The sequence below is a fragment of the Vespa crabro genome, chromosome 21, assembly GCF_910589235.1.
Source record: "Vespa crabro chromosome 21, iyVesCrab1.2, whole genome shotgun sequence".
NCBI classification, from domain to species: Eukaryota; Metazoa; Arthropoda; class Insecta; order Hymenoptera; family Vespidae; genus Vespa; species Vespa crabro.
In genome coordinates, this window is record NC_060975.1 from 444,384 (window position 1) to 471,711 (window position 27,328).

The following is a 27,328-nucleotide window of genomic DNA, read 5'->3' on the forward strand; positions in this document are numbered from 1 at the left end:
CGGACCACCACTCTCGTTGCGGCAAGCATGCAACGACCACGAGCGATCCGCTTCAAGGGAGGAAAAAAGGAAATAAGAGGAGAAGGGAAGGGAAGGGAAGAGAAGAGGAGTCGCGCTTGCGTCGAGTTATCTGAAGGGATGCTTTCGAAGGAATAACGATGCTCGAATTCCATGGAGTTCTATAAAACGATTTGTTAAGATTAAACGAGTATATTACCATAGAAAACATGCTCATTTCATACTTCTTCTCGAATGGAACGGAATTTCAAAGTGTTCTCTCTACAGGATAACTACAACGATTTTTTTCTTATTCTTACGTAGGATGATCGTGTCTATTTCTCAAATGCAAAACATTTAGATCGTATATCTAAAATTAAAATTTTACCTAACGAGCATTTTCTTTAATAACGCTTGCACTTGTTACATATCTATCAATAAGTCTGCTCGATTACGTTCTGATTGCATTTAAAGGAGTTCACTTAAATTGATTTTGTTGTAATTAATAATTATAGTAACGATTCTGACCAATTGGAAAATATATTTGATAATGCACACATAAAATGCAGAAGATGCTTAGTATAAAATTTCAAGAAGAACGCGAATTGGACAATGAATAAGGATATCGGTGATAAGAGCGAAGCATAGACATACATTCAATTATTTTATAATGGAAGTGTTTATATTAAAGCAGCGAGCAGAGATATGCTTACTAGATGACCAACTAGTAGGTAGCTTTTCTCATCGCTTTGATTGACTCTCATATAGCTTCTTCACAGCTCAAACATAAATGTATCCTAATGCTAATTTATTCGTCCTTATCGTCATTCTTCTCCGCATGGAAATATAATACCCTTAGTGGAACGGACGAACGTATTAATTCCATGAATTCATGTAATCTCGTGGCATTCTTTATAAATATTCCTACAAAAGCACGTACGTGGTTCAAACTAGATTAATACGTAACTGCTTCGTTATTCCATTAGTATTATATATATATATATATATATATATATATATATATATATATATATATATATACATGAATTATATATATATATATATATTGAATACTTCATGTAACATGCTTCATGCTAAGCGTATTGATAAAAATATTTTTTAAACAACTTCTTAAATTATCAAAATATTTTTTATACAATTCTTGATATAACACATACTTTTTATGGTATATTAAAACTGTATGTTTATATGTTATAAAGACTCCAGAAAAAAAACGAACAGTGTGCAGTCGGTACTCCATATCTATAAATGAATGAGACATTAGACGACATTTTTGACATTCCCGCCATTTACGAAACACGTGTGCAACCATTTACCGCGTAAGAAATACTCATGGCGCATATTCCACCGGAAATGACTTCAGTTATTCCTATGATGGCGCTAGTGGTTACCATATTTTCTCCCTAACCTCTAAACAATTCCGTCTTTACCGCGTGTACTGTGCGCATGTGAGTCCTTTTTTATATTATAAAATATATAGGAAAATTTGTTGGTTCGTTACTAAAATAATTTAATATTCTTTAGATTTCAATTTTCTTTACATTCTAACCAAATAAAATAATAGTTTATTACATTATTGCAGAAATATACTAAGGGTATTTCTGAAACATAAATTTTATACTTGCTGTTGTTTATTAAAAAATTCATAATATATAAGTTTGTTATAACAGTAATACTATCATAAAGTTAATTTTTATGCATTATTACACGAACTTATCTATATATTACATTGATTATATTACAAAAACCCTATTCTTACAGAAATATTTTCAATTTTTCTAGATACTTCTGTAACTATTCGATTTTTTTGTGCGTGTTCATTTTAAGAAACAAATATGTCTAAGAAATTCAAAAAGCGGTCCGCAAATGATAGTAATAATCTAGTAGAAAAATCTGAAAAGAAAGATATAAAAGATACATTGTCACCGCCAAAGAAACAAAAATTGGAAATAGTTCATGATATGCAAAATGCAAATGCAGTTTCCAAGAAAGCAAAGAAAGTAGAGAAAGCAGTTGCTTCCCAAGATAATATAAATGTAAATAAAAAGAAAAAAGAAAAAAATAAAAGTGAAAATAGTATAACTTCTCCTTCTAAGTTTAAACAGAACGAAGAATGCCAGAATGGTGAAGGACCGGCTGCTTTATCCAGAAAAAATAGAATTACATTATTAAAGGAACAAAATAAACAATTAAGTAAAGAAAAACGCAAGATATTCCGTCGTGAAGAAGGACAAATGAAAACAATGACCTCTAAATTGTCTATTGAACAAATAAAAGAAAAAATCAAAGAATTACAAAATAGAGAAACATTGTCTAAATCTGCAAAGAAAAAATTGGGTACTTTAAAGAAAATATTGAAAGTAGAAGAAGAATCAAATGGCTTGCAAGAATCAACTGATAACAATAAAGATACAAAATCTGACGCTACAAAAGTTAGTGACCAAAAAGAAAAGAAAATGAAACTTACTACAAACGAAAATAATTTGGCAGACAATAATAGTAAAAAAAAAGTTCAAAAGATACAAAAAGATACAAAATTGAAAGAAGTGGAGATGATCAATGAAAAAGATAAAAACTCATTGTCTGTTAAATTTACAAATAAGCAAAAATCTAAACAGCAAAAGAATACTAAAGTACAGCCAGGTAGTTTATTAAGAGTTAAACCACAAAAAGATAAAGATGAAAACGAAGGTGTGGAAGAATCAAATGAAGAGGAAGAAAATGAAGATCAAGTTAAATCTCAAAAATCACTAAATAAAAAAATACATGTAGAAAAAGATGATGATGACGATGATGACGATGATGATGATGATGATGATGATGATGATGATGATGATGATGATGATGATGATGATGACGACGACGATGACGAGGAAGCGGATGAGGAAGAGGAAGGTGAAAAATCAGAAGAAATGAAGGAAGAGGAAGAGGAGGAGGAGGAGGAGGAGGAGGAGGAAGAGGAGGATGAAGGGGATATAGAAGGTGAAGTAGAAAGCAAGGATAAAGGTCCTGATAAGAAATTAAAGATAAAGAAAAAACCAGAGAAAAAGAATGAAATTCCAAATGACAAGAAGCAAAGTTCTAAGAAAAAAAGATACGTTCTCCATGTTGCAAATATACCATATAGGTAACAATTTCAATTTTTTACAAGTATCTATTATAGTATCTTACAGTATATAGTATCTAGTAAGATATACGTATTTTTAGTACAAGTATCTTCAAAATTATTATTTCAGTAATGTCTGAAAATTCGATACTCCTTTTTTACAGCGCAAATTCAAATGACATTAGAAAACATTTCCTAACTAAAGTCAGTGCAATATCTGATGTTAGAATACCAAAAAATATGAGCACAAATAAATCTCGAGGATTTTGTTACATTGAACTAGGAAATCAAGAAGATTATGAGGTAAATTTAAACAATATATCACATTCATTTATTCTTCTGTTAGATATAATATAATATTCTAATAATTTTGTTACAGAAAGCACTGTCACTGAATCAATCGACCTTTCAAAATCGCGTGATAAAAGTACAATATACCACGGATTCTAAACGTGATAATGCAAAACAAATCATCATAGCGAAAAACAAAAAATTGGACGCACTTCGAAGAGAAGGAAAGTTAGCAGGAAGTCAAAAAAAGACTGACAAGAAGTTAAAGAAAGGGAAAAAAAATGCTAACTCATCGACAACTTAGGCATTAGATAAAAATACATATAATTTGCGGAGAAAAACTACCTGTTTCACCTTATCTTTAATCTCCTAACTCTTCGTAATTAATCTTGCAACATACTTATACATATATATTCATAAAATACGAAGGAGACTAAAGCTATAATTGATCAGGTCCCATCAATTTTTTTAATAAATCTGACAATTTTTATACGTATAATCGAACGTCAATTTTTCGCTGTCGAATGCCATGTACCGAGTTTCTACAAAAAACAAAAGCATATTGTGGCATACGTCAGTTCATGTAGATCAAATGACACGGTATCAAAAAGTAAGAACACGTTAACCGAACCGATGAAATTCGATTCCTATCTTATCTCAAACTTACTAGGATCTATTATAGCATATGATAGCATTCCATACGTGTCCTTTAAAAAATATTCCAAACACAAATCGACGCATAATCATATGATATAGTTATAAAATTATTATTGTCGTAATACCGGATTCGAAAGACATGAACACAAAGCTTAAGGACGATCTAAACGATACCTGCGATTTCGAGGATACTGTGACATGGTCGAAAGAAACGATCGAGGTAACGGATTTTTATAATCGGCTTCGAACGGTAATAGATTATAATATGTGTAACATTGTATTTAGTTATTAAGTAAATCAATTTACATATATGTATTTTAATTGTTGCAATATTGTTCATTCAAAAGAATAAAAATAAACGAATTATTTCAAAGGAAAGACTACCCGAACGAATTGTTTTTCCTGAAGAATTAAATACGTACCTGCGTGATCGTATCCGGGTGAGTATATAAGACGTGCGTATCACTCTGCTTGCCTGCAACCAACAAACGAGATCCGGAGAGGTATATTTTTGGTTCCAACGATGTATGATTCCTACTCAAAATCTGTCGTAAAATAGGATTTAACTGCGGAGAATGGTTGCTTGCGTCGAGCGCTCGAAGAGACCGAGGAAAGGCTTCGAATTACGGAGGAGAGCTCAACGAAATCGCCGCAACTCCCTATAACATTGGGTAAATCCAGTGAAATGGCAGCGACAAAGATCATCGAATTGAGTAAGAAATGTAGGGAACAGACGGCTGAAATCGAGGTACTCAAAACGAAATGTAAGAATCTCGAGGGCAATCTAGCCAGCAAGACGGCCGAATTGGAAAACTTAAAACATGAGCTAACTCGTTCGAAGGAACTACCAGAGTCTCGTAGCAGTGAGTTACTCGTGTATCCTCTTTCAAGATCTTAGCAATATCTTGATATCGTTTATCCATGCAATAACATAATCGAGATCCAGGATAGTATCCTTGACAAAGGTACCGGAGATGTCCAATCTTTATCGAAGGAGGACGAGGATAAGATCAAAATTCTGACGGAGAAGATGCAACAAGTACAAACGAAGCTTTACGAATCGAAGAACGCTTATGCGAGTCTCAAGCAGGAGTTCAACAAAGCTCAAAAGGTAGATCGTTCGAAACGTTCGTCGAGGATTAACATTGATTTTTAAAGAATATAAGGGTAGTTACTGTGCAGCGAAGTTGGCGAGAACGTAACGGTGACTGGATTATCCTCGCAACTGGGTGGCTGGCGTGGAAGAGCCGAACAAATTCGACTGCTTCAACAAAAGGTTTCCGAATTACAATTAAAGTTATCGGAATATGATGGAACTGTGAAAGGATCCTCCGGTAAAATGTTTTCCTATTGATATTTCTTCGCTTTTATTAACGAAGTCAAATGAATTAGCAACGTCCTTGGAACGAAAGAATCTCGTGCATCTTCGAAATGCAGAGAAGGAGAGACGACAACAGATTGAAAATTCGGCGAAGGAGCTCAGGCAAGCAGAAGTTTCGTTGGAAACCTATAAAAGGAAGCTCGAAGCCTCGAAAGCTAGAATAAAAGTTTTAGAAAATGAATTGAATACGACAAAGGCGAATATTGCTGTGTTAAACGAAAAAAGATCTCATGACGATCATTTGATTGAGACTCTTAACGTTAGTATCGCTATTTATTATTATCATCGCCATTTATTATTATCGTTATACTTTCCGGGATTTTTCGCAGAGTCGACTCAAATCTGCTGAAAATAAATATCATGAACGCGAAATGGACATCAAGAATAAGGAAGAGAAATTGGAACGCGAAAGTATCGTTTTGAAAAATGATCTACAAGCTGCTCAAATACAGATCGATCGGTTAATAAGGAAGCTCGAAGAACGTGAAATCGAGATAGATAAACTGAGGTTGACATGGATCACTTTTTCTCTCCTTATTTTTTTTCCAAAATGAATATCTAATTATTAAGAATGTCTTAGAAATGGTATAATAACGGAAGATTCGAAACAACGTGTTCTTCATTTGGAAGATCGAACTGTTAGCAATTATCGTACGAGTCCTCCGAATACGATTAGAAACTTCAACGAACCTAACGAATATGTCACTATGGCTATCGCGGCAGAAGCTGAACGGGAGAGATTATTAGAGTTGGTGACTGTGTTGAACAGACGATTGGACAAGGAGAGAAACGATGCAAACAATCTAACCGTATCTATTTTTTATTACAAAATATTAATATTTTTAAAGATCAAAGAAAGATAATATTCGATCTATCAGGAATCCTTGCGAAACGAACAAAACAAGGTGGTAAAATTGGAATCTAAATTACGAAAATTAGAAAACGAGAAAATAGGGATTTCGAAGGTGGACAGTGGTTACAGGGTAAGAAATCTAAGATCAATCTCGGGATCTCGAACGAATGAAGAATCTGCAAATGCCGAACAAATCCATTTCAAGTAAATATCCTGCAGTATATACTTTCATTCTAAAGAAATTAAATCTTAAATTTTAAATAAGCTAAATTAATTTAATATTCTATTTATTGAAAGGCTCGAATTACTTGAAGAGGAATGCCTCGCTTTGAAAGTAAGATTAAATACGGTACAACAGGACAAAGCATCGGACTTAGAAGCATATAAACGAATGTTAGATCAAGCCAGAAAAACCTTTCAGGAAGCATGCAAGTAAGATTAAGGTTAATCGATAATCGAACTAATTCAATTTAATTGTTTTATTGTCTTCTCTTAGAAATAGACCACCAACAACAACTGCGAGTCGTTCGACGGTCACCGTTTAATGCAAACTCATTATATTCTTTATTAAAAATCTATACTTCTCAAAGGATAATTAAATAAAATGATATATTTCTTTTTTCTTCCGTTTCTCTTCAATGCGTTTTTTAAAAATTCATTTTGAAATTCCATCTAATTCGATTAACGATATGTAATTTAGATATTCAGCCATTCAGAGCCGGCAGTACTTGTTGCGTTTAATGACTCTCTTCTATAGAGCCGATCATAATCGATTCATCGACCACATCTTTGCCCTAATCTACCAGTAAGAAAAAGTTTGAATTCTTTATTAATTATCTTGAAAATAATTTTTAAAAAGTACAAACATCTTCAAAATCTTTGGTACATCCCACAAATATTTAAAGTTATATTTGACATAGTTATATTGAAATTGTTTTTTTTATAAAACTATAAACAATTATATTAAATATTTTATGTTTGCCTTCAGAAATGCATATATATATATATATACATAAGATAATGTAATATAGCAGGGCGCTCTAATACGTGAAAATCAAAAAAGATTAATGTTAGCGAATCCAACGATGATCACCTGTAACAAAAAGAAAATATATTAGTCATAGAATCAATGTATAAAAACATATAATACAGCACATCTATTTGACATGCCAATATTTGTGTAGATGCACATTTCAATTTATTTCCCTATCTATTCTTATCAATCCCTATATCACCTTGCTGTAAGATAAAATTTAAATGCGTGACTCTACAAATTATAACAAATAATGTTTAAGCAATTGGAAAATTTCAAATATTATTACTACTAGCAAAAATAAAATATATAGAAATTATATTATTATTATTTACTTATTTTACCGCGTTTTTTACACAAAAATTACAAATGTAATGTTAACGATCGTTAATTAATTTGCAAAATCTAATATTTTGATAACGCGAATCTAAGTATTTTTCATCCTAACTAATTATATACCTGTGCATCGTTGGACATCATATCCAATTATACCAATTATTACTGACGAGCAAAATGACAACGTGGTAAAAAAAATATGATAGGACTACGAGCCATTATCAGAGAAACATATCGATCCTCTGAAAAAATGACTCGTCGTCAATAGTTGCCCTCTTGAGCCACAATATATGAGTGGGGGCCTCTTCGGCATATAGCCTCTTCTTTGCTTCGTGCCCTGATCACTGCTTTTTAAGGACATTCCCTATTTGCGACGCAAGAAAAGTTTATGCAACAAAAAACATCTATCGTTATGCGTCAAAAGCCTAACACCGAGTCCTAGATCATATTTACGTAATTTAATAAAATAAATAATTTTATTTTATTAAATAAATAAAAAAAAAATAATAATTTTAAAAATAAAAAAATTAAAAATAAAAAGTTTTAATATATCCCGTGAATTATCCTAGCCTGCGGACAATCAATGGACTCGAAGACAGTCCATTAACTGTGCACATTAACACAGGCACATTTACTCGAATGTCCCAGCAGATATTTATTCTAATCGATGAACCTAATACTAACTTTTCGCACTTCTGTAATAAGTAGAAATAAATAGGATTAGAAAATTGTCAAATTTACGATATATCTTATGACTTAACATTATCTCACTTGAGTACTTTCATTTTGTACTTTCATTGCTTTTACTTTACTGTAGATATATAATATATTAGATATAAGAACTTATTATGGGATATCACGAAAGTGCGAACTGTTAATATACTTAATACTAAGTATCGGACATGTTGAAAAGTCTTAAATTAATTCGAAGTGAATTTCTAAACAAATGCAAAGACTTTTCAACTATTTGATATTGATATATCTCGCAAAAATACAGAGTGTCAGCAAAATATGGAAAAAAGCGGACATGCTGAAAAATTCTAAAATTTGCTGAAACTTTGTATAATATCCGGAGACGGAAATTTCTCCACTCCTGAGTGGAAATTATACCCCGCGCGTCTTATCCGGTCCTACCTGCTTAAAATTAAATAGACAATCACACAGAAAAAGATATTCTACCTGCCTGCCTATAACCTATATCTAAAAAATTGCAAAACATTCGTTCCAACACATACACTCCACGATTCTCTCACATACCGCCAGGGTGCAAAAGCCTACACTAGAGAGTATGCCCCGGGGCACCTCCGACACCCTAGCTCAAACGCGTTTGATTCTTAACTAATAAAGGGTACGTACCAATTGCTGTAATCGACTGTCAAGCCTAATGATTATTGCGTAAATAACTAAAGCAAAACATACTAGTACGTACTAGTATATATATATGCATACTAGTAACATACGAGTATTTCCAAACAATATGCGGTGACTCTACTACAAAACGATACGAATAATAATATATTAATATGCGTATTTATTTATAATAGTAAGTTTATCATTATATAATATTAATACGTGTATTTATTTAGAAGTTATCGCGATACGATATACAATGCACCACCTAAACACGAGCATACAAGGTGCAAGGTATACCGTGCGCAATCACTAACGCAATGACAGTCGCCAATAAGGGAGAACTTAAAACTAAACCCATACTAACCGTTTCTCACCCATACGAGTAACACCTGGGCACACGCATAGATGAGAACGCAGAAAGCACGGGGAGGAGAAACGGGAATTAGTATATTAGAAGCTGAAAATCCTGATCTAAAAATTGATTAACTTATTCTAGGGCCTACGGACTATGCTTCTACAAGTCTCTTTCTTTTTTTAGCAATTACTCTACTCGACTTTTTTCTTTCAAAAGCAATGATTCTATTGAGACTTTTATTTTATCAAAAAAGATTAATTGAATATTTATTTAATTTTTCATATAAAAATAACCAAAATACCTCGGACGACTCCTTCCAACAAGTGGCTATTCTAATTAAAGAGCAAGATCATGACTTACTACCACTTGTCTTCCAGAATCTATCCGTCGCGCTTGTCTTCTTGTTCATTTTTGTATACATCTACATCGATATATCGAAGTAAATCGCGATTAAATAGACCAAGTACGAAGCAATGCATATAACGTAGATCAGATCACATGCTTTCTCGACGAAATCGGATAAATAAATGTCCGATTTCACCACTAATATCGCGAGCAAATACGAATAATAAAGTGCTTATTCATTGCACTATTAACACTAATCGAAACGATAAAACAAGAAGACCCTATCCTGAGCTAATAAAAGTAAGCATGCACAAAAGACATAAACAATAGACAATTAAAAATGTACCACTCGCGAATAAATCCAAATGAGGAATTATTCACGGTCATGCTCGTCGATAATTTATTTAAAAAATTACAACCAGTAACTCGTGCCGATTCGGACCTTTCGTCCTCGGCATGATTGAGCACTGGAGGGACTCAAAATTTATTCACTTACTACTTAAGAAGTTCTGCGATGGCTCCAAAACACTCGTCCACGATTTAGGTCGAAATTGAGGGTGGATGATTCGTAGCTGGTTGAAAATGAGGTAGGTCGACATCGAAGTTGGTCGAGGATCCTCTTCAATGATGCACTGACTCTAATACGCGGTAGTTATTTTTTAACGGACGGTCACTGAAGTTAATTCGAGAAACTCTACCACCTTTTATGAATATACTGTGCAACTGTTAAAAAAGCAAATTACTTTGAGAACAAACACTGATTCTAACGACTGCATTGCACGCAGTCGACGCAAAAACACTTGCTGTTTAAATCGCGAAACGCGAACGAACAAACACTGCTTCTACTTCGCGACTTTTTGGTTTTTATTTTAGCGATACAACACTCGATTTTATTCATTGCTTCGCGCGCGATTGCAATGGTGTTCTGAAAATAACAAAAACAGTATTATTAGTATTATTTTTATAACAAAATATCATTTCAATTATTGAGGAAAGTCTATTGAAAAAACTTTACTTACTTAAAATCTTCATTGAGGCTTGCACGATGAGCATCCTGCCCCAGGACGATGAAGAGGATGATTCTTCTTTTATTTGAGCTGAAAAAAAAAAAACAAAAACTAAATTATTACTATCATTGTTATATTAAACAATACTTTTATTTATCGAGAAATGTATTTAAAAAAGAAATTGACTTACCAGAGCCTTTGCTGATCCTTTGCACGATGAGCATCCTGCCCCAGGACAAGATGAGTATGTACTAACACTGACTCTACAACGCGAATTTATATTAAATCTAATTTTATTTAAGCAGATTACTTTTAGTTATAAAACTAAATTACACTTATTACGAACAAACACTGATTCTAATTCGCGAATTTATATTAAACAATATAATACTTTATTTAATCAACTTATTCAAATATAGAAATAAATTCCAACGATACGAGCAAAAAGAACACTGACTCTAATGATTAATAAAAACTGAACTTAATAAAAGCTGAAACATACAATAGATTATAGAACAAGAAGGAATAAAACATTTCCTGTAAATCATCTCTGAAGGCAACACATTAGAGCATATATTATCTAAAATTATTAATCATAATGAATATTTGATAAATTGAAATTTTTAAAAAGTGAATATTTTTGAAATGTACCAAAGTATTTGAGGTAACTGCTTACAGGGACCCAATTGTTTTATAAATTTTCTAAAATAAAAATTATACAAATTCCTATATTATTCTATCCAATAATACATTTCTAACAATATTAAAATTAATAAAGTTAGAATATAAATGTTCAATAAAAAGATGCGCAATTAAAATATGAAAATAATCAATATTTTCAGAGATCCTCACTCGTCAAAATACTACATCGGAATGAAGATCTCTTTCATGCCCTTGAGAGAGTCAAGCGCTCGACTGTTTTTGTTTTATTCTCGGCCTGAAAATTTCCTGGAAATGCGAATTCGATGCCGAACGCTATCCATCTCTCTCAAAGCTTCGTTTTGTTTTTAAAAGGAGATAGACTTACCGGTACGTATGACGAAGAAAAAATACGTGTAGAAAAGGATCACCGAAATATTCATTGCTCTTTTTCTTTCTTTCTCGTACAATTCTTGAAAATCTAAAAGAGAAAGACCGATTGAAAAAGGATGAATTTCATTACATTTGCATACATGTGTATATGAGTGGGATATCCATTAACGTGTACCTATGTGTATGCGTATGTGTGTGTATTGCGCGTATATGTATGAAAATCGAATATAATATAAAATACGATTGACGACGATTATTTAATGACAATTAATGACAAATTATTAACAAAAGCATCGTTAAGAAGCGAGAGAAGTGTAGATATCGTAGAAATAAGAGCCGAAAATTGGAAAAAAAGTTATGACGTAATAGTTTTCGGAGGACCACCAAGCGCAGATTTTATTTTCGCAAATATCTTTTAAACGCAACAATGCCCCAACTTGCGAACATTCACGTGTGGAAATCGTGTGTTTAGCAATCGATTGGTATATTGGAAGAGTGTCTATGTTAGAAAAATATATTAATTACCTGAAATTAATGAGGACGATGCGGCTTCCACGTCTAGCTGTCGATCACCGAACACAAAATGGCGTCGTGTCTACCGGCTAAATTGTTAAACAATACGCCGCGCATGCGCAAAGGACTACTTTAAGTGTGTTGTTCGTCAATTACTACGCAATTTTTCGATCTAATAATAGAAAATACAAAATTGTTATAAATACGATATACGAGTATAAAAATCATCAGAATATATCATAAATGTTCTATAATTAAGTGATTTGGAGAAAAAAGGAAGATATATACATAAATAATGTCGAGAAGTACGAAGAAAAGAAGAAGTGAAATGTACGGTCGCCAATTTTACTTTCATGAATATTTCTTTTTCAGTGCCTTTGTCAAAATTGACGAATAATACATCTTAAGAAACACACTTTGAAAAATCGACTGATATACTGAAGAAGGATTTACATTAAAAAAATATGTTAATTACCTGAAATTATGAGAACGATACGATTTCCATGTCGAACTGACGATCACCAAACAAATAATAAGATCGTATTCACCAATGAAACGATTGAATAGTTGGCGCCGCGCATACGCAGTGGAGCCACCTTAGATACATTACTAGTCAATGAATATATTAATTTTTTTCACCAATTGTTAAAAAATATCTTGTAATATAACATTTAATTATAAAAATAATCGTAAAAATCATGAAGAGTTATTAATTGGAATTATAAAAATAGATAATTTGTAATTTCGATAAAATATCTTATGATACTGTAGATCGTAGAAAAGTTAAAATGACATATATATACGGGAAACGAAAAATAGCTTTAAATGTATTGAGAACTACTAACCTATATATAAATTGGCACACTGACCTATATAATTTCCTAGAAAAATATACGTATATCTACTTTAAATACCAAGATAGGAAATAAAAAAAAAAAAAAAAAAAGGAAAGAACTGTCGGGCTTGCTTGCACACAGGTACTATTACACATACATGTAACACGAATGCCGAGCTCACCGACAGTAAACGTTCGTAAAAACTTGCACATGTATTTGTCTCACGCATGATTTTTCTTACATATAGGCACCTACACGCATACATACGATGGATACTGACCTACATAATTCTTGGAAGAGCCCAGACTTTTTATTTCCATATAGGCTCGTAGATATTATATTCTCTTCTTTTTAAAACAACTATCAACAAAGTCACAAAAAATGTACAATATTTTTTCTGACAGCTGATTCATATATTTATTACGCATTATTAATAACGCAAACTTATCCATTATTACAATGAAATTTTAAAGAAAATTTCAATAGTATGACCTTACAAAAGAAATTTATTATTTTATATAAAATAATTTTAATACATTTCTATATTCTTTAACATTAATAACTTTGAATTGTTTTTCGTTATGCTAAGTTAACTGTGTATATAATTTTTGTAGACGTTCGATCCATCTTTCTCGCACGCATATACTTTCTTTCGCACAATTCATATCATTCAATATTGAAATAAATAAAAAAATCTATCCTTTTAACATATTCAATGAGAATTGACATTAAATCATTATGCGATCCTTTACTCGATCTCGATCTACCTTATAGGTATCATTAGCGTATATATAGTATGTATAGTCAGGGTAGCAGTGATGTAACTAGGACACGAGATAAGACATTACGCATCGTATAAAACCACGCGTGATACTGTTGTAAAAGAACGAACATGTTCCATGTTTCTCTCATGTCATTTGAAAAGCAACCCTTCGTTTTGCATTCATTTAAGAAAACTTTAAAACTTGTCGTTGCTGTAGATCCAAAGATCCATCATCAAGATAATGATGAATTAGAAAAGTAGGGTGGACGATCTGCAGAACAGGCGCGGTCGCGCGATCATCGAAGGTTTCGACGAACAGGTGCTTGGCTATACAGGTGTTGGCGCTCCTGACTACTGATAAGAAACGAAACCCGTGACGTCAGATCGGCGCAGGTAGAGTATATGAGCGGACACGGAGAGCCATCCACGTCACTCGTTCTTCTACCTTCGTCAGACGTTCGTTTGTGCAAATTCATTTTTCTCAAGTAAACCTACGGAAATCAGATTTAAATTAGACTTTCTTTCTACGTTATCGGGAAACAAGATTTACGAGATTGGAAAAGGAATATTTTAGATCTTATGATCGATCTTGCGATCTCTTACGATAGATCTTGCGATTCGACCACAGTCGAGGAAGGGAAGAGAGAGAGAGAGAGAGAGAGAGAGAGAGAGAGAGAGAGAGAGAGAGAGAGAGAAAGAAAGAGAGAGAGAGAAAGAGAGAGAGAGAAAGAAAGATAAAGCGAAAGGCGAGTTTTATCAGTGATCAAGGGTGGTCCAAATAACAGGTAAGCTAAAGGGAGGAAGAAAGGAGAAGTTGAGTCTCGGAAGCTCGCAAAGAAGAAGATCGAGGAAAGGAGAAGGTGGGTCGTGCGAGCCGCGTTAAAAGCACTCGTGACCTCGTGGACGACGCAGCTGGAATTCGTCGCATCACGGCATTGCCTTTTCATGTGTAAATTTCGAGGGATTACGATCGCTACCGCACTCTTTCGTACGACGACAACGACGACGAGGACTACTGCACGGTTCGACCTTCTATTACTCCGATTACATAACACCATCGGTACCACCTTCGAAAACGAGATCTTACAATTTTTATTGATCTTCGTTCGAAACATCGCGTTCGATTTTATCTTGAAAACTTTCGCCTTCTTTTATTCATTCATCAACGGAGAAAAAAGTAAAAGAGATTTTCATTCGAGATAAAAGATTTTGAACTTTGCTCGGTCTTGGTAAAGAAACGATATTAAAAATCTATACTTTCTTGACGGGGTCACCGGATACGAGCTGTTTTAAGAATGAGTAAAATCGAGCTGTGTTTATGTTCTTGGTCATTGTTAACTGCTGCAAATCGCTGAACGACTACTCGAGTCATTTCGTACGTAATATTCTATAATATTTCTGTGTTGGCAAGAAAACCGATCGAACAGCTGTTTAACATACATCGATGTCTCGATGGAATATAATACCGAATTATGGCAGCACCCTCGCGTTCTTATGTAAATTATACTTTTAAGAGATACACTCGGTTACAACACTGAAACGATTGCCACGTGTTAGACGAAAGATTATGCATTTTTTACTTTGGCAACGTTACAAGACTACCTTCGTTACTCGTTGCTCGATGACGAAATTTAGAGAGTCGTAACAATGCCACGTCAAAAGAATCATTGAAAGAGAGAGAGAGAGAGAGAGAGAGAGAGAGAGAGAGAGAGGGAGAGAGAGGAAGAGAGACGCGCACAAGCGAGCTATATTTTTCTCAATTTTTTTCGTTATTCCCGCTAATCATAATGAGTTATTTAAACGACTCTTTTTGCCATTGATTTTTCATCGATAAAAGGAAAATATATACAGAAAAGTAAAAACCGCGATAACTCGAAAATAAAGCGACTTTCATTTGAAGTGTAAAAGATATTACGTTGGCAATGATTTTCGGCGATAGTAAGGTGAGTTGGTTCGTTATCGCGTTATCGCATCGTCGACTGATAATGGACAATCGCGACTCCTCTCGAAGATGATACGATACGATGAGATTTCTGTCGTTGGACTTTATGTATAGCAGAAAGAAGTTATTACTAACAATTAAAAGCACACACACACACACACACATATAATCTTGCATTGTATAAAAACAGAATTCTTTTTCTTTTTTTATTTTACGAAATGTTTTTCTTTTGGAATAGTTCAAACTTTAAGCTCGCTGGAATTCAGAAATAAATGCAAAATCGTTTAAAATAATAATCTATGATACTCTTTCGGAGTCATCTATCAACTCATAATAATATTCTCATAAATTCTTATCATTTCAGTGTTTCCCTAGCATTACCTTCATAGATAAAACTTGAAGCGTCGAATCAAGAAAGACATTCCGGAAACTTTCAAATATATCTCGACAAGATAAATACGGCTTTCGGAAAAGAGAGACAGTTCGTAGCTTGAACAAACATTTGATTAAAACGAACGTACTTGTCTGAATATTGTATTAAACAAAAAAGAAAAAAGTATCGTTACCTCGATCTAATAATCTAAATCATCTACAAGAGAGTAGAAGACGTACGAGAGAATAGCAAAAAAAGAAAAAAAAAAAAAAAAAAAAAAAGAAAAACGAAACGGAGTGCAGTAGCCTCGGAGCAACGCGTTTTACCCTGTTTAAGCAGTTGCTCGTAAGAGGTGAAAATGTCATCTGAGCAAACACCTTAAGAGTCGCAACTTTTTTATATCTCTCCGTAGTTTGTTCGGGCATTAGTCGATGTGCGATAATTGCGGTAGACTTTGCGAGTAAAGACTTCTCATGTAATTAAGATCATTTCGATGCCGAGAATATTTTATCATTTCATCCTAAAAGATCTTTCGCTGTGTGCGTACGTACGCGGCATCTATATTCTGTAGAAATTAATTCTGAAAGTTAAAAAATCAATTAATTACAAGTACTCCTCGATAAAAAATTTATATATTTCATAATTAATTTTACTCACTGTAGGTGCATCGAAATTTTGGAAGAAAAAGAAAAAGAAAAAAAAAAGAAAAGAAAAGATGAGACATAATCGCATCTTAAGTAGACAAAGTCGAGCAGGATCCTATAGTATCGGTCTAAAGAAAGTGTTAACAACCGATGGCACGAGCTAACGCGAGTAGCTCATGTTTGCCATGCAATCAGGTGGCAACGCTAAAGAGGGAGAAGTAGCTCGCACCTCCCCGATAACGAGCTCGAGAAGCGAGTTTGAGGCACGCTTTCCGTGCTATTCGATGTTTCTCCTAGCATGCGTTCGCATGCGTTGCGTTCACGGCACCCTGGAGGCTAATCCTTTGATACTCCTCGAACTAAAACCATTAAGAAAATTATTATTTCGAAAGAACTCAAGGACGAAGATTTTTATCGTTCTTATGTCACATCATTATATTCTACAACTCGATAAAATGATTAAGTATTTTTTTGTAGCGCTTCACAATCATCAGCAAAGAATCAAAGTGTTTGAGAAAATGAAAACGAGGCGCGAACTATGAAGAGAGCTATCCATCGACAGTATGGTAAAAAGAGACACTGTCATGGAGTTGCTCTCTTTGTGGACGCCGTCCGATACAACGACGATATTTTATCTATTTTCTCACGTCCTGAGGAACATTGGAAGCTATCGAATGTCATCGAGAAGTTAACGAGTAAGTAATCTTTCTCATCGAAAACTCGAAATAAATCCATTACGATCGATGACCAATTTCTCTTCATGGGGAAACGAATTAAAGGATGTGGACCATATTCTGAGGTCATTCATTCGTTGGAACGAATCCAAAATGATATTTCCCATTAGTAAAGACTGCAAAAGTCGATGGGGAAGTCTCACACGTTCCGTTGTTTTCTTTCTCTCTCTCTCGCTTACACGCTTCCTGCATTTTGCCTCGTCGATTTTAATTATTCCTATTTCTTCTCCCTTCCGTATTTGTGACACGTTGAACTTCAATACCTGTCCCTTATTTCTTAACTACGTGTATAGGTTCTTTATTTCTTTTTCTTTTTCTTTTTATATAAGCAATTATCCATTTTGCAAATACGTATACTCACTTGCTTAACGTAGCTATAGACATTTAAATGCATCTTCTCCGATGTGGTTAGAAAGGCACAACATACGCATTGTCCTCCCCTTACGTCACTTCGTAGAAATTGTCGAACTCGTGTGATCGTCTATGCGTAAACTAAAAGAAGAAAGAAAAAAAGAAGAAGAAGGAGGAGAAGATAAAACGTCGAGAGAGAAAGACATCTCGACAATGTACGATCGAAACAATAGCAGCGAGACCATACTGAATGAAAGGGGAATGTCGAAATCATCGAAGGAAACGTAACACCCATCGTCGTATTTCATTGCTTTTTGTTCGCTCAATGAAACTCTATGAAATATTTCCTTTCCAAGTATATCTTTCGCACGTATTTGCTTATCGGAAATGTGGAAAAGGTTTATTGCAAAAGATTCCTCGTTGAAAAGAGATGGACCAGACTAACGGCACCAGACGACAAACAAAAGTCATTATACTTTCGAGATATTACGTTTGATAGCGCATATAGAGGAGAACATAAGCTCGGCATTGCGTTCGTAATTCGCGATATACCATCATAAATAACTCCATTTAATTATCGCGATAAGCAAGCGAGTTCGAACTCCACCCATCTTGTTCGAGAGAAACGCGATCTTTCCTACGTGTAATAATGCGTAAGAACGTGCAACATGTAATGTGTTAGTAACGCGAATATCGAACAAGGAGAAAGAAAAATTAAATTTCAAAAATCGCGCCCGGAACGATCGAGCAAAGTGATTGGTCGAACGAAGGGTGTCATTAAATCGTCAAAATCTAACTTTTATAGATATTAAAAATTGTTAAAAACGTTCGATGGGCTTTATGAAAAGTATGAAAAGTAATACTTTCTCTTTTTTTATGCCGTCTTGCGATCAAGTTGAGATAAGAACTATAGGCTAATAAATTGTTAAGTGTCGAGAAGAAACCAAATGTAATTATCGTCACCACGAATACATTGGCAAAGATATAGAAAGAAAGAGAGAGAGAGAGAGAGAGAGAGAAAGAATTCTTCCGGCAAGTGCGTGTTTCATAACGCTCGCATCTTCGGTTTTGTAGAGAGACACACTAGACGATTACGTGCTTAATGTATGTGCATATATATATATATATATATGTGTGTGTGTGTGTGTGTGTGTATTGTATTGCACGTGTAGTAGATTTACTTAAACTACTTAAATGTATTTGCTGCACAGAAGACGTACAAGCTCGTAAATGTCTTTTCGAACGTCGCGAATAATCGAGCCTCTCTCTCTCTCACTCTTTTTAACTCTTTCTTAATTCTAATAAGAAAAGTCATAACGACTGCAAAAGATATTTGTAACGCTCGAAAAAGAATCGAAAAAGACAGAAGAAATTATACGTTCGAATAATCAACAAGTAGTTGATTAGATGTATGTTCAATGTATATATGAAATTTCTAATAATAGAATTTCTTTGTGAAAAAAAGGCCTGTTTTCCAATGCATAATGTTATCTAAAGAAAGAAAAAGAAGAAGAAAAAAAAAAAAAAGAAAAAAGAAAGAAAGAAAAAAAAGAAAAGAAAAATGATAATTGTTCCATTCGAATTATAAATGAGCCCAATTTTATTTTCGACGATCATCTTTGAAAATAACGCGTGACGATATTTTTCTTATCTAGTTTATCTATAGATATAGGTATATACATACATACGTAGGAAATCCCGAGGACACTTGGTACGTGTTTACTGGAAATTTTTGAGCTCGACACTTATCTTCGAAGCCAAAGACGAAATTTCGAAACGTAAAACTTAACCTCCATTTTAATATCTTCGTAATCTACTCGTCCTGAAAGAAGATTAATAAAAGAAATTGGTAAGTACATTCAAAATGTACATATGATAACAAAGTCATTCGTTGATCTTCTTATTTAGAATTAAAGAATAAGTTATTGCTTTCGTTGGCGCGTAAATGGGAAGTAAATGTAATATGTACGAAAAATTTCTTACCAAATTTGATTCACCGAGATAGAAAAGAAGAAATGCGCAAATCAAATTCATTATCGAGCATTTGATTCTTTCGACGTTTAATTTACACAAGTTGAACCTCGACCTCGCGCGCTATATCATTTAGAAGATAATCCACAACGATTTATTTCCGTTATAAAAATCTACGATTCCCTCTAAAATTGCAATGATTCGTTTTTTTTTTCGTTACGTAAAGAACGCATTACGTTGTCGTTCGTAATTGAACGATCGTCTAATCTTAATTCTTTCGAACGATCCTCATAATTCTTTCTTTTTATTTCTTGACCATTTAACATGAAAACGTATTAAATATTATAAACTATGAATGTACGATTAGATATTTCAATGATTGTGCCGATTGAATTGTTCTAATGGCGTCATCAGATTTGATTTTATCTAACGACAGATAAATATGTTATTTTACATCGATAAAGGTATTATCGTAGTTTTATATATTTAAAAGTATATGTGGGAATACGTACCAAATACATTAGATTAAAAGAAAATGAACATTTTGTAGAAAATAATTCAATCAAGAAGAACCGTTCGACATCTTTCCCGCGCAAACGATAGGCATACGTTATGAGAAAACAAGATAGGCAAATTATTAAAAAATTTGTAACTAGTTCGAATAAATATGAAATTACGCAAATAATTTCGTTTGTTAGTTTTACAATTTCTATTATACTTTAATACTTATAAACGAATTATAAAATGATCTTGGTTATGAACAAACATCTAATTTCCTATTAATATCAGCTATATGTACTGCTAGGAATTATTTCGCAGCAACTTGCCTGGTTTCTTCGAAAAGTGAAGTTAGGCACAATATGGATGCCGGAGGTCAATAAGTCGTTATTCCTCAACAATATTCTTGCAAAATGGGAAATCAACTAGTGGGCATTGCCCCCAGCCAAATATTTCCAGTAGAACATTATTTAACAGATCACAATGATTTACTATTCGATGTTAAGTAAGTAGCCTAACCTTATTCGATTTTATTAATATCATCTGTTACCTGTAAACCTGTCAAAAAGTGTACATGACAATTGATATACATTGTTGATCTACACATAGAAAAACTATTGTTGTTATGTAGCCTAGGAAGCACTAGATTTTTCAAAGTAGCACGAGCACGAAGCGAAGAGGGATTGATAGTAGTTAAAGTTTTTGCAATACACGATCCATCATTACCACTGTCAGCTTATAAGGAGAAAGTAGAAGAGATTAGATCAAAGCTTGCTTCTGCAGTTAATTGTTTACCCTTTCAAAGAACAATTGTAAGTCTTATTAAATGTTAAAGAATAATTATATACTCATCTGTAAAAATTATATTAAGAAGACTATATGCATTTATTAGTTGACAGAAAAGGCTGGCTCAATAATGAGAGAATATGTAAAATATTCTTTGTATGATAGAATTAGCACTAGGCCATTTTTAACAAGCATTGAAAAAAAGTGGATTACCTTTCAAGTTCTCTATGCGCTTCATCAAGCTCATAAGGTAAATCTATAATGGTTGATAGTTTGTAAAGTAAAGTTATACCATTTTTTGTTTTCCTTTGTTTTGTTTTATTTTAATAGTTTGGAGTTTGTCATGGAGACATAAAACTAGAAAATATAATGATAACCAGCTGGAACTGGGTACTGCTAACAGATTTTGCAAGTTTTAAACCAACCTATCTGCCAGAGGATAATCCTGCTGATTTCTCTTTTTTTTTTGACACGTCAAGAAGAAGAACGTGCTATATAGCACCCGAAAGATTTGTAAAAACGCTTTCCTCTGAATTGAGCAATACCATATTATTACCGGAACAAGAAGTCAAAACTGGTGATTTGAATCCAATGATGGATATCTTCTCCGCAGGTTGTGCTTTAACAGAATTATACAATGAAGGACATCCACCATTTGACTTTTCCCAACTTTTAGGTATGTTTAATAATTTTAATAGTCTAGATTTAATATATAATAAGAATGTAATGGAATTTTATAAATTGAATTGTTTTATTCCTTTGTGTTATCTCAAGCATATAGGAATAATGAATATTCGGTTGCCAAACATCTGGATTCTATAGAAGATGTTGGTATAAGAGAACTACTTGGTTCTATGCTAGAAAGGAACCCTACAAATCGAAAATGTGCCGAGATTTATTTAGCACAAGCTCGTGGAACGGTCTTTCCTGAATATTTTTATTCTTTTCTACAGTCTTACATGCTTATTTTCTCAGCAGCGCCCATTCTTTCACCGGATGAGAAAATAAATAGATTGAAAAAAGATATTGGAAATATTATAAGCATATTTAAAGCAGAAGAAACTGAGAGGATAAAGATGAATCAAAAGAACGGCCAATGCGCGAGTAATCCAGAATCCACAAAAGAAGATTCTGGTCAAAGCGAAGAAAATACAGTAATTGAAACTGACAGTGATCAAAGTTTTGATAAGAGTGAATTAAATCAAGTAGATCAGAAAACCTCATCAATACCTGATACTGGCTGTGATATTGCGACTGAACAGAATTCTCATGCTAAACAATCTCAAGTGGAGAAAAATAGTACGGAGGTGGATAAAAAAAGTATTACTCCTGCTGAGATTTTAGAAGGTCTTGTTATCGTAACGCAACTTGTAACCTCCTGTATAAGGGGTCTACATCATTCTCAATCTAAATTACAAAGTTTAGAAATTATGCTTGAATTGGCAGAAAATACGTCGGACGAAACGATTCTTGACAGGATTTTGCCATATATTGTGAGTGAATATTATTTATCATGTTATAGAACGCCTGATAAAATTTTACAAAATGTATTTTTATAGTTTCATTTAGTTCATGATCCAGCACCACGCGTAAGAGTATCCGCTATTCATACATTAACGAAATGTTTACATCTTGTTAAGTCGATCCCACCCTCTGACGTGAATATATTTCCCGAATATATTCTACCAGGGTTATCGCATATAACTCAAGATGAGGCAGTTATTGTTAGGGCAGCTTATGCGGAAAATATCGCTCATCTCGCTCATATTGCGTTACGATACCTTGAGAATTCTCACTTATCTAATCTCGGAAACAAAGAAGGACCAAAGCCTAGTTACGATAGTGAGCTGCAAACGTTGCACGAAATGGTAAAGAGAACTATGATTGGATATAATATTTTACAAGAATATAACTGTATTATTTCTGATTCCGTATACTGCACCGTAATACTTTATGTTTAGGTGCAACAATCTGTGTCTATGCTTTTAACAGATCCGCAAAATTTGGTTAAGCAAACTTTAATGGAAAATGGTATAAACAAGTTGTGTGTATTTTTTGGAAAACAAAAAGCAAACGACATTTTACTGAGTCACGTTATCACTTTCTTAAATGACAAAGAAGATAAAGAGCTTAGGGGATCGTTTTTCGAATGCATAGTCGGCGTAGCAGCTTATGTTGGCTGGCATAGTAGTCCAATACTTATGCCTCTTCTTCAACAAGGTTTAGCTGATCCTGAAGAATTTGTTACGACAAAAGCTATTAATGCAATGACGACTCTTACAGAGTTGGGCTTATTACATAAATCTGCTCTGTATCAACTTCTATCCGAAACTATGATTTTCTTGGTATGCACCTTTCTTAATATAATTTATAAAATTTTTGGCTTAATTGTCACTTTGATAATAAGACAACCGAAAATTAATATTCTAACAGGTGCATCCAAACTTGTGGATCAGGCATGCAACTGTAGGATTTATATCGGCGTCAGCAAGAACACTCAATGTAGTCGACGTACAATGTAAAGTTCAAACGATGATACAACCATATTTAAAACATCCACTTATTCAGATTGAGAAGGAAGTTCTATTATTAGAAGCTCTTGTGGCCCCTATTTTACGTATAATTTATGATGAGGTAATAAAATGCAATGACATAGAGAAATTATTTCAAGTCCTTGAACAAAGACAATCCGCAAGGGTCGAGGCATCTACAGGGATTGTTCCGCGATATAACGATATGTCAATTTCGTTAAGCAAAGTAAGTATAACGTTCGGCAAATTAAGTGAATTTGCAATGTAATTATAGAGAACTGAACGAAGCTCTTAGCTTTTCAGACGTTTGAATTCCGAATCCATGACGGAAACGGTTGAGGATCAATTGCTCATAATGAAGCCGCATTTAATGAAAATAAATAAATATCGTAATTCGGTTGATACCAAACAGAGCACGGTTAAACCACTAGATGGTAAATTAGAGTTGAATACTATGAAGGATAAAATAAGACATCACATTGTCATACTGTATCCAGATACAAAAGGTGATTTAGGTCTTCCATCTTATAAACGATTGGATAGAAGAACGTCCGACACTACCGGTACTTATGCCTCGATGAATCAAGAATGGCGCACGATGTTTGCTGCTCAAGAGAATACCCAGGTATTATAATAACATTTAGTATAAATTTTCTTTGGCAAGTGTACCTTAAAAAAAAGTACTTGTTTCGAATAATTTAGCATACGGTATTAAAATTGGCGGATATGACTGGAAATAGTGGAAGTCCTAATCAAAGTATGCATGGAGGTGATATACATTTGTCACCACAACATAGTCTGTCTGACATGAATAGTATAAACGACCATTCTCTACACGAACGTTCTTACATACAATGTATGATACTTCATAAGATAAACTTACTTGTTTCTAATGCATGAAGAGTTTCCTAAAATTTTGGCATTGCAACAGATGCAACACTTTATGGTTTTGCAGATCGATGTGCACCTTGCAGATTAGAAGTAAGACAATTGACATATAGAAAACAAGAGCAGCATGCGGCTGCTTTAAGGGCACAACATTGGGCTGATAATATCGCATGGCAAACTGGTAAATAAAAGTGATTATATATATATATATATATGTATCATCTCAGAAGCAATACTGTTCACCTATCATTTATTTAATTGATGCCCCAATGGTGATGAAAGGCTCTAGATTACTACCAAGTGGGTGGAGACCACGAGGTGTTCCCGTTGCTCATCTCCATGAACATAGAGCTGCAGTTAATAGATTAGTGTCTATCCCAGACAGTAGTCTCTTTGCCAGTTCTTCGGCGGATGGATGCATTAAAATATGGGATGCTAGCAGAATGGAAGGTCGAAGCATTGTCAATCGTTCTAGGTATTTGGATTTTGTTACATTTGAGAATTTTTTCAAATATCTATTGTTCAATAATGTACACACCCACACGCACATTATTATAAATGTATACGCTTCCTGTAATAGGCAAACGTACATGCATAGAGGTGGGCCCCTTGTTGGTTTAGCTGTCTGTGAACAGGGACAATCGATAGCAAGTTCTGCTAGCCAATCTGGAACAGTATTTATATTGAGGATAGAACCAAATTCCAGTAAAATGAGTGTTCTTTACACTCGACAATTGGACATTCAAGTGACATATTCTTCTTCCTATTTACTAAAGATTATTAATAAACTTCGATGATTATTAATCGAGTAAAACGATCCTTATTTTTTAGGACGAAGGATGTGCAGTTGATATACAATATTTAGATTCTGGATCGCAATCAGTTCTTGTATATGCTTCGCTATATGGATCCTTAGTAGGATGGGACTTGCGATGTCCCGGAACGACGTGGCGATTGGAAAATGATTTGAAGTATGGAATAATAACTTCATTTTGTGTTAATAGTTATCAACAATGGTTAACTCTTGGTACAAGCTCAGGTGTCCATACTTGTTGGGATTTAAGATTCCAATTACCAATTACCAATATCAAACATCCAACGGGTAAACGTCAATTTATTATAGTATTATAAATGATTCGTAATTGAATCTATTTATTCTATTGTACATTAATTAGGGGCAAGAGTTAGGAAGGTTATAACACATCCTACTGAACATTCGTGGATAATATCAGCTGTACAAGGGAACAATGAAATTTCCATGTGGAATTTAGAAACGGATTTCAGACAAATGGTACTTTGGGCGTCGAGCGCGCCACCGCTCAGTCATAGTCAAGGTGGTCACAGCGTTTGTTCGATGTATTCGGGATGCATCGACCGTTCGGGCTTTTTATTAGCTGGTGGAACTGATATGCGATTACGTTTTTGGGACTTGAACACACCCAATGATTCTCACGTTGCATTACCCGCAGCCAATGACGTTGTTCCTCCAAATTCATACGCATATGAGTTAGTATTTAGTTATGTATTTACTAAGAACATATTCCCGAAATAGATCGCTTTACGACTCGGTTGGTCATGGTCTTTGTCGATGCAATTGTTCACAGGCAACGCTTGATAGACGGTACAAATGTGGTTCAAGAAGTATTAGCTGGTGGTTGTTCTATGCCTTCGTCAGGAGGAGGTAGTAATGCCAGAGGTAGAAATCCAGAGGAAGGTGGACAAGGACCAGAAACTCCACCATCTGGTCATCACGACACTATATCTGCCGTAGCTATGTCCAATACGTGTATACTCACTGGCAGTACCGACGGATTAATACAAGTTTGGAAATGATTGTTTTCTTTTATCGTCCTTCGCTATTCATCTGTTCAAGCTTTTGTAAAATATCGTTCCCTCTGTGCAAGATTCTTATTGCAAAACAGATTTGTAAATTTACAAATAATGGAACATCGACATTTTATATACACGAGACTCCTATGGTAATATTTCTGTGATTCTAAATTGTGTGCGTGCATATATATATATATATATATATATATATATATATATATATAAACACTTTGTATTAGCTGTTGATAGCCACGGTAATATTAATCACCAATAAGAATCGTTAAAGCGTAGAAATTCGAGACGCATTTCGTAATGAAAGAGACATGAAAACTTACCATATTTTAAGATAATATTTAATATTTACTGTAAATAATTTATTTTTGTACGTTACATAGTACATACTCGATAATAGAGGAAGGATATTTCAAGATGATTAAATTATACGATTTATAGCTACGTACGGCTTGAGAACTGGATTCTCATTGGAATAAGGAAATCGGTGAAAGATGTACAAAGCTTTTCTCATTTGTATGCTTGCCTATTTTCTGCATAGTTCACAGATAGATGATCCGTGACTCTAATGTAAATGCTTATATAGAAGAACTATATATCGACTGATATACTTTTAAATAGAATTTAGAATTTTATTGTAATAAATTCATATTTTTAAAACTAACATTTTTAATAACAATCGTGTACCTTAATCTCTAATATTTGGCACGAACACGTCAATACGACGAATTTGAAATATGTGATCATGGAACATAAGATATTACCATGGACAAACTGGTTGAACAGGGAAAGATGAGCGTCTTGGATATGCATAAGGATCGGGATTTATCGTTCTGCAAATTTCTCTCCAACGTTCCTTACCGGCTTTTCCTTGACGTTGTCGATAACC

At 33.9% G+C, this 27,328-nt stretch overlaps 4 protein-coding genes and 1 long non-coding RNA gene across 13 annotated transcripts in view; 3 read left to right on the top strand and 2 right to left on the bottom strand.

Annotated features, from left to right (window-relative positions):
- LOC124431366 (probable nuclear hormone receptor HR3) overlaps positions 1-12,857 on the bottom strand; it is a 109,904-nt gene extending 97,047 nt beyond the window's left edge. Inside the window, exons 1-3 of the mRNA XM_046979207.1 lie at positions 12,756-12,857; positions 12,293-12,452; positions 11,763-11,855 (exon numbers count right to left, since the gene is read on the bottom strand). Of these exons, the coding sequence (XP_046835163.1) occupies positions 11,763-11,817 (55 nt within the window). The 5' untranslated portion in view covers positions 11,818-11,855; positions 12,293-12,452; positions 12,756-12,857. The remainder of the gene's footprint in view (positions 1-11,762; positions 11,856-12,292; positions 12,453-12,755) is intronic.
- On the top strand, positions 1,324-4,450 carry LOC124431368 (glutamic acid-rich protein-like). The gene is made up of 4 exons (XM_046979212.1): positions 1,324-1,466; positions 1,801-3,145; positions 3,289-3,427; positions 3,504-4,450. The coding sequence occupies exons 2-4, from the start codon at positions 1,854-1,856 to the stop codon at positions 3,717-3,719; spliced, it is 1,647 nt and encodes a 548-aa protein (XP_046835168.1). The 5' UTR covers positions 1,324-1,466; positions 1,801-1,853; the 3' UTR covers positions 3,720-4,450.
- On the top strand, positions 4,212-7,472 carry LOC124431491 (coiled-coil domain-containing protein 13-like). Its single transcript, XM_046979471.1, has 11 exons — positions 4,212-4,322; positions 4,447-4,512; positions 4,632-4,820; positions 4,971-5,183; positions 5,244-5,398; positions 5,469-5,712; positions 5,783-5,961; positions 6,034-6,262; positions 6,332-6,510; positions 6,604-6,738; positions 6,803-7,472. Exons 1-11 carry the CDS (start codon positions 4,212-4,214, stop codon positions 6,849-6,851), a joined length of 1,749 nt encoding a protein of 582 aa, XP_046835427.1. The 3' UTR covers positions 6,852-7,472.
- Positions 12,858-13,079: 222 nt separating the features above from the next.
- LOC124431354 lies at positions 13,080-21,069 on the bottom strand. 5 transcript variants are annotated; one of them, XR_006943976.1, is made up of 6 exons: positions 19,907-20,395; positions 18,171-19,745; positions 17,934-18,064; positions 16,852-17,197; positions 16,572-16,774; positions 13,080-14,370 (listed from the first exon to the last, which is right to left on the bottom strand). It is a non-coding gene; the product is annotated as an uncharacterized LOC124431354 (long non-coding RNA). The 5 variants fall into 5 exon arrangements; XR_006943973.1 differs by having other exon boundaries at positions 13,124-14,370; positions 16,852-17,853; positions 19,608-19,745; XR_006943974.1 differs by having other exon boundaries at positions 13,130-14,370; positions 16,521-16,774; positions 19,608-19,745.
- LOC124431342 (phosphoinositide 3-kinase regulatory subunit 4) lies at positions 19,637-27,103 on the top strand. 5 transcript variants are annotated; one of them, XM_046979128.1, is made up of 17 exons: positions 19,637-19,772; positions 20,700-20,897; positions 21,024-21,204; positions 21,285-21,428; positions 21,509-21,854; positions 21,953-22,671; positions 22,738-23,046; positions 23,140-23,523; positions 23,612-23,935; positions 24,005-24,334; positions 24,412-24,565; positions 24,641-24,778; positions 24,880-25,072; positions 25,178-25,343; positions 25,429-25,699; positions 25,773-26,103; positions 26,202-27,103. In XM_046979128.1, the coding sequence occupies exons 2-17, from the start codon at positions 20,806-20,808 to the stop codon at positions 26,428-26,430; spliced, it is 4,311 nt and encodes a 1,436-aa protein (XP_046835084.1). In that variant the 5' UTR covers positions 19,637-19,772; positions 20,700-20,805; the 3' UTR covers positions 26,431-27,103. The 5 variants fall into 5 exon arrangements, with proteins under 5 accessions (XP_046835084.1, XP_046835086.1, XP_046835088.1 ...); XM_046979130.1 differs by having other exon boundaries at positions 24,665-24,778; XM_046979129.1 differs by having other exon boundaries at positions 19,657-19,772; positions 20,714-20,897.
- Positions 27,104-27,328: the final 225 nt, after the last annotated feature.

Bases quoted from the DNA above. Each gene is read 5' to 3' on its own strand.
- LOC124431368 (XM_046979212.1), top strand. From the start codon at position 1,854: ATGTCTAAGAAATTCAAAAAGCGGTCCGCAAATGATAGTAATAATCTA. The intron at 3,146-3,288 runs GTAACAATTTCA...CCTTTTTTACAG, and splicing joins GTTGCAAATATACCATATAG to CGCAAATTCAAATGACATTA. The intron at 3,428-3,503 runs GTAAATTTAAAC...ATTTTGTTACAG, and splicing joins GAAATCAAGAAGATTATGAG to AAAGCACTGTCACTGAATCA.
- LOC124431491 (XM_046979471.1), top strand. From the start codon at position 4,212: ATGAACACAAAGCTTAAGGACGATCTAAACGATACCTGCGATTTCGAG. The intron at 5,184-5,243 runs GTAGATCGTTCG...ATATAAGGGTAG, and splicing joins AGTTCAACAAAGCTCAAAAG to TTACTGTGCAGCGAAGTTGG. The intron at 5,962-6,033 runs GTTGACATGGAT...AGAATGTCTTAG, and splicing joins ATCGAGATAGATAAACTGAG to AAATGGTATAATAACGGAAG.
- LOC124431342 (XM_046979128.1), top strand. From the start codon at position 20,806: ATGGGAAATCAACTAGTGGGCATTGCCCCCAGCCAAATATTTCCAGTA. The intron at 20,898-21,023 runs GTAAGTAGCCTA...GTTGTTATGTAG, and splicing joins GATTTACTATTCGATGTTAA to CCTAGGAAGCACTAGATTTT. The intron at 26,104-26,201 runs GTTAGTATTTAG...AATTGTTCACAG, and splicing joins CCAAATTCATACGCATATGA to GCAACGCTTGATAGACGGTA.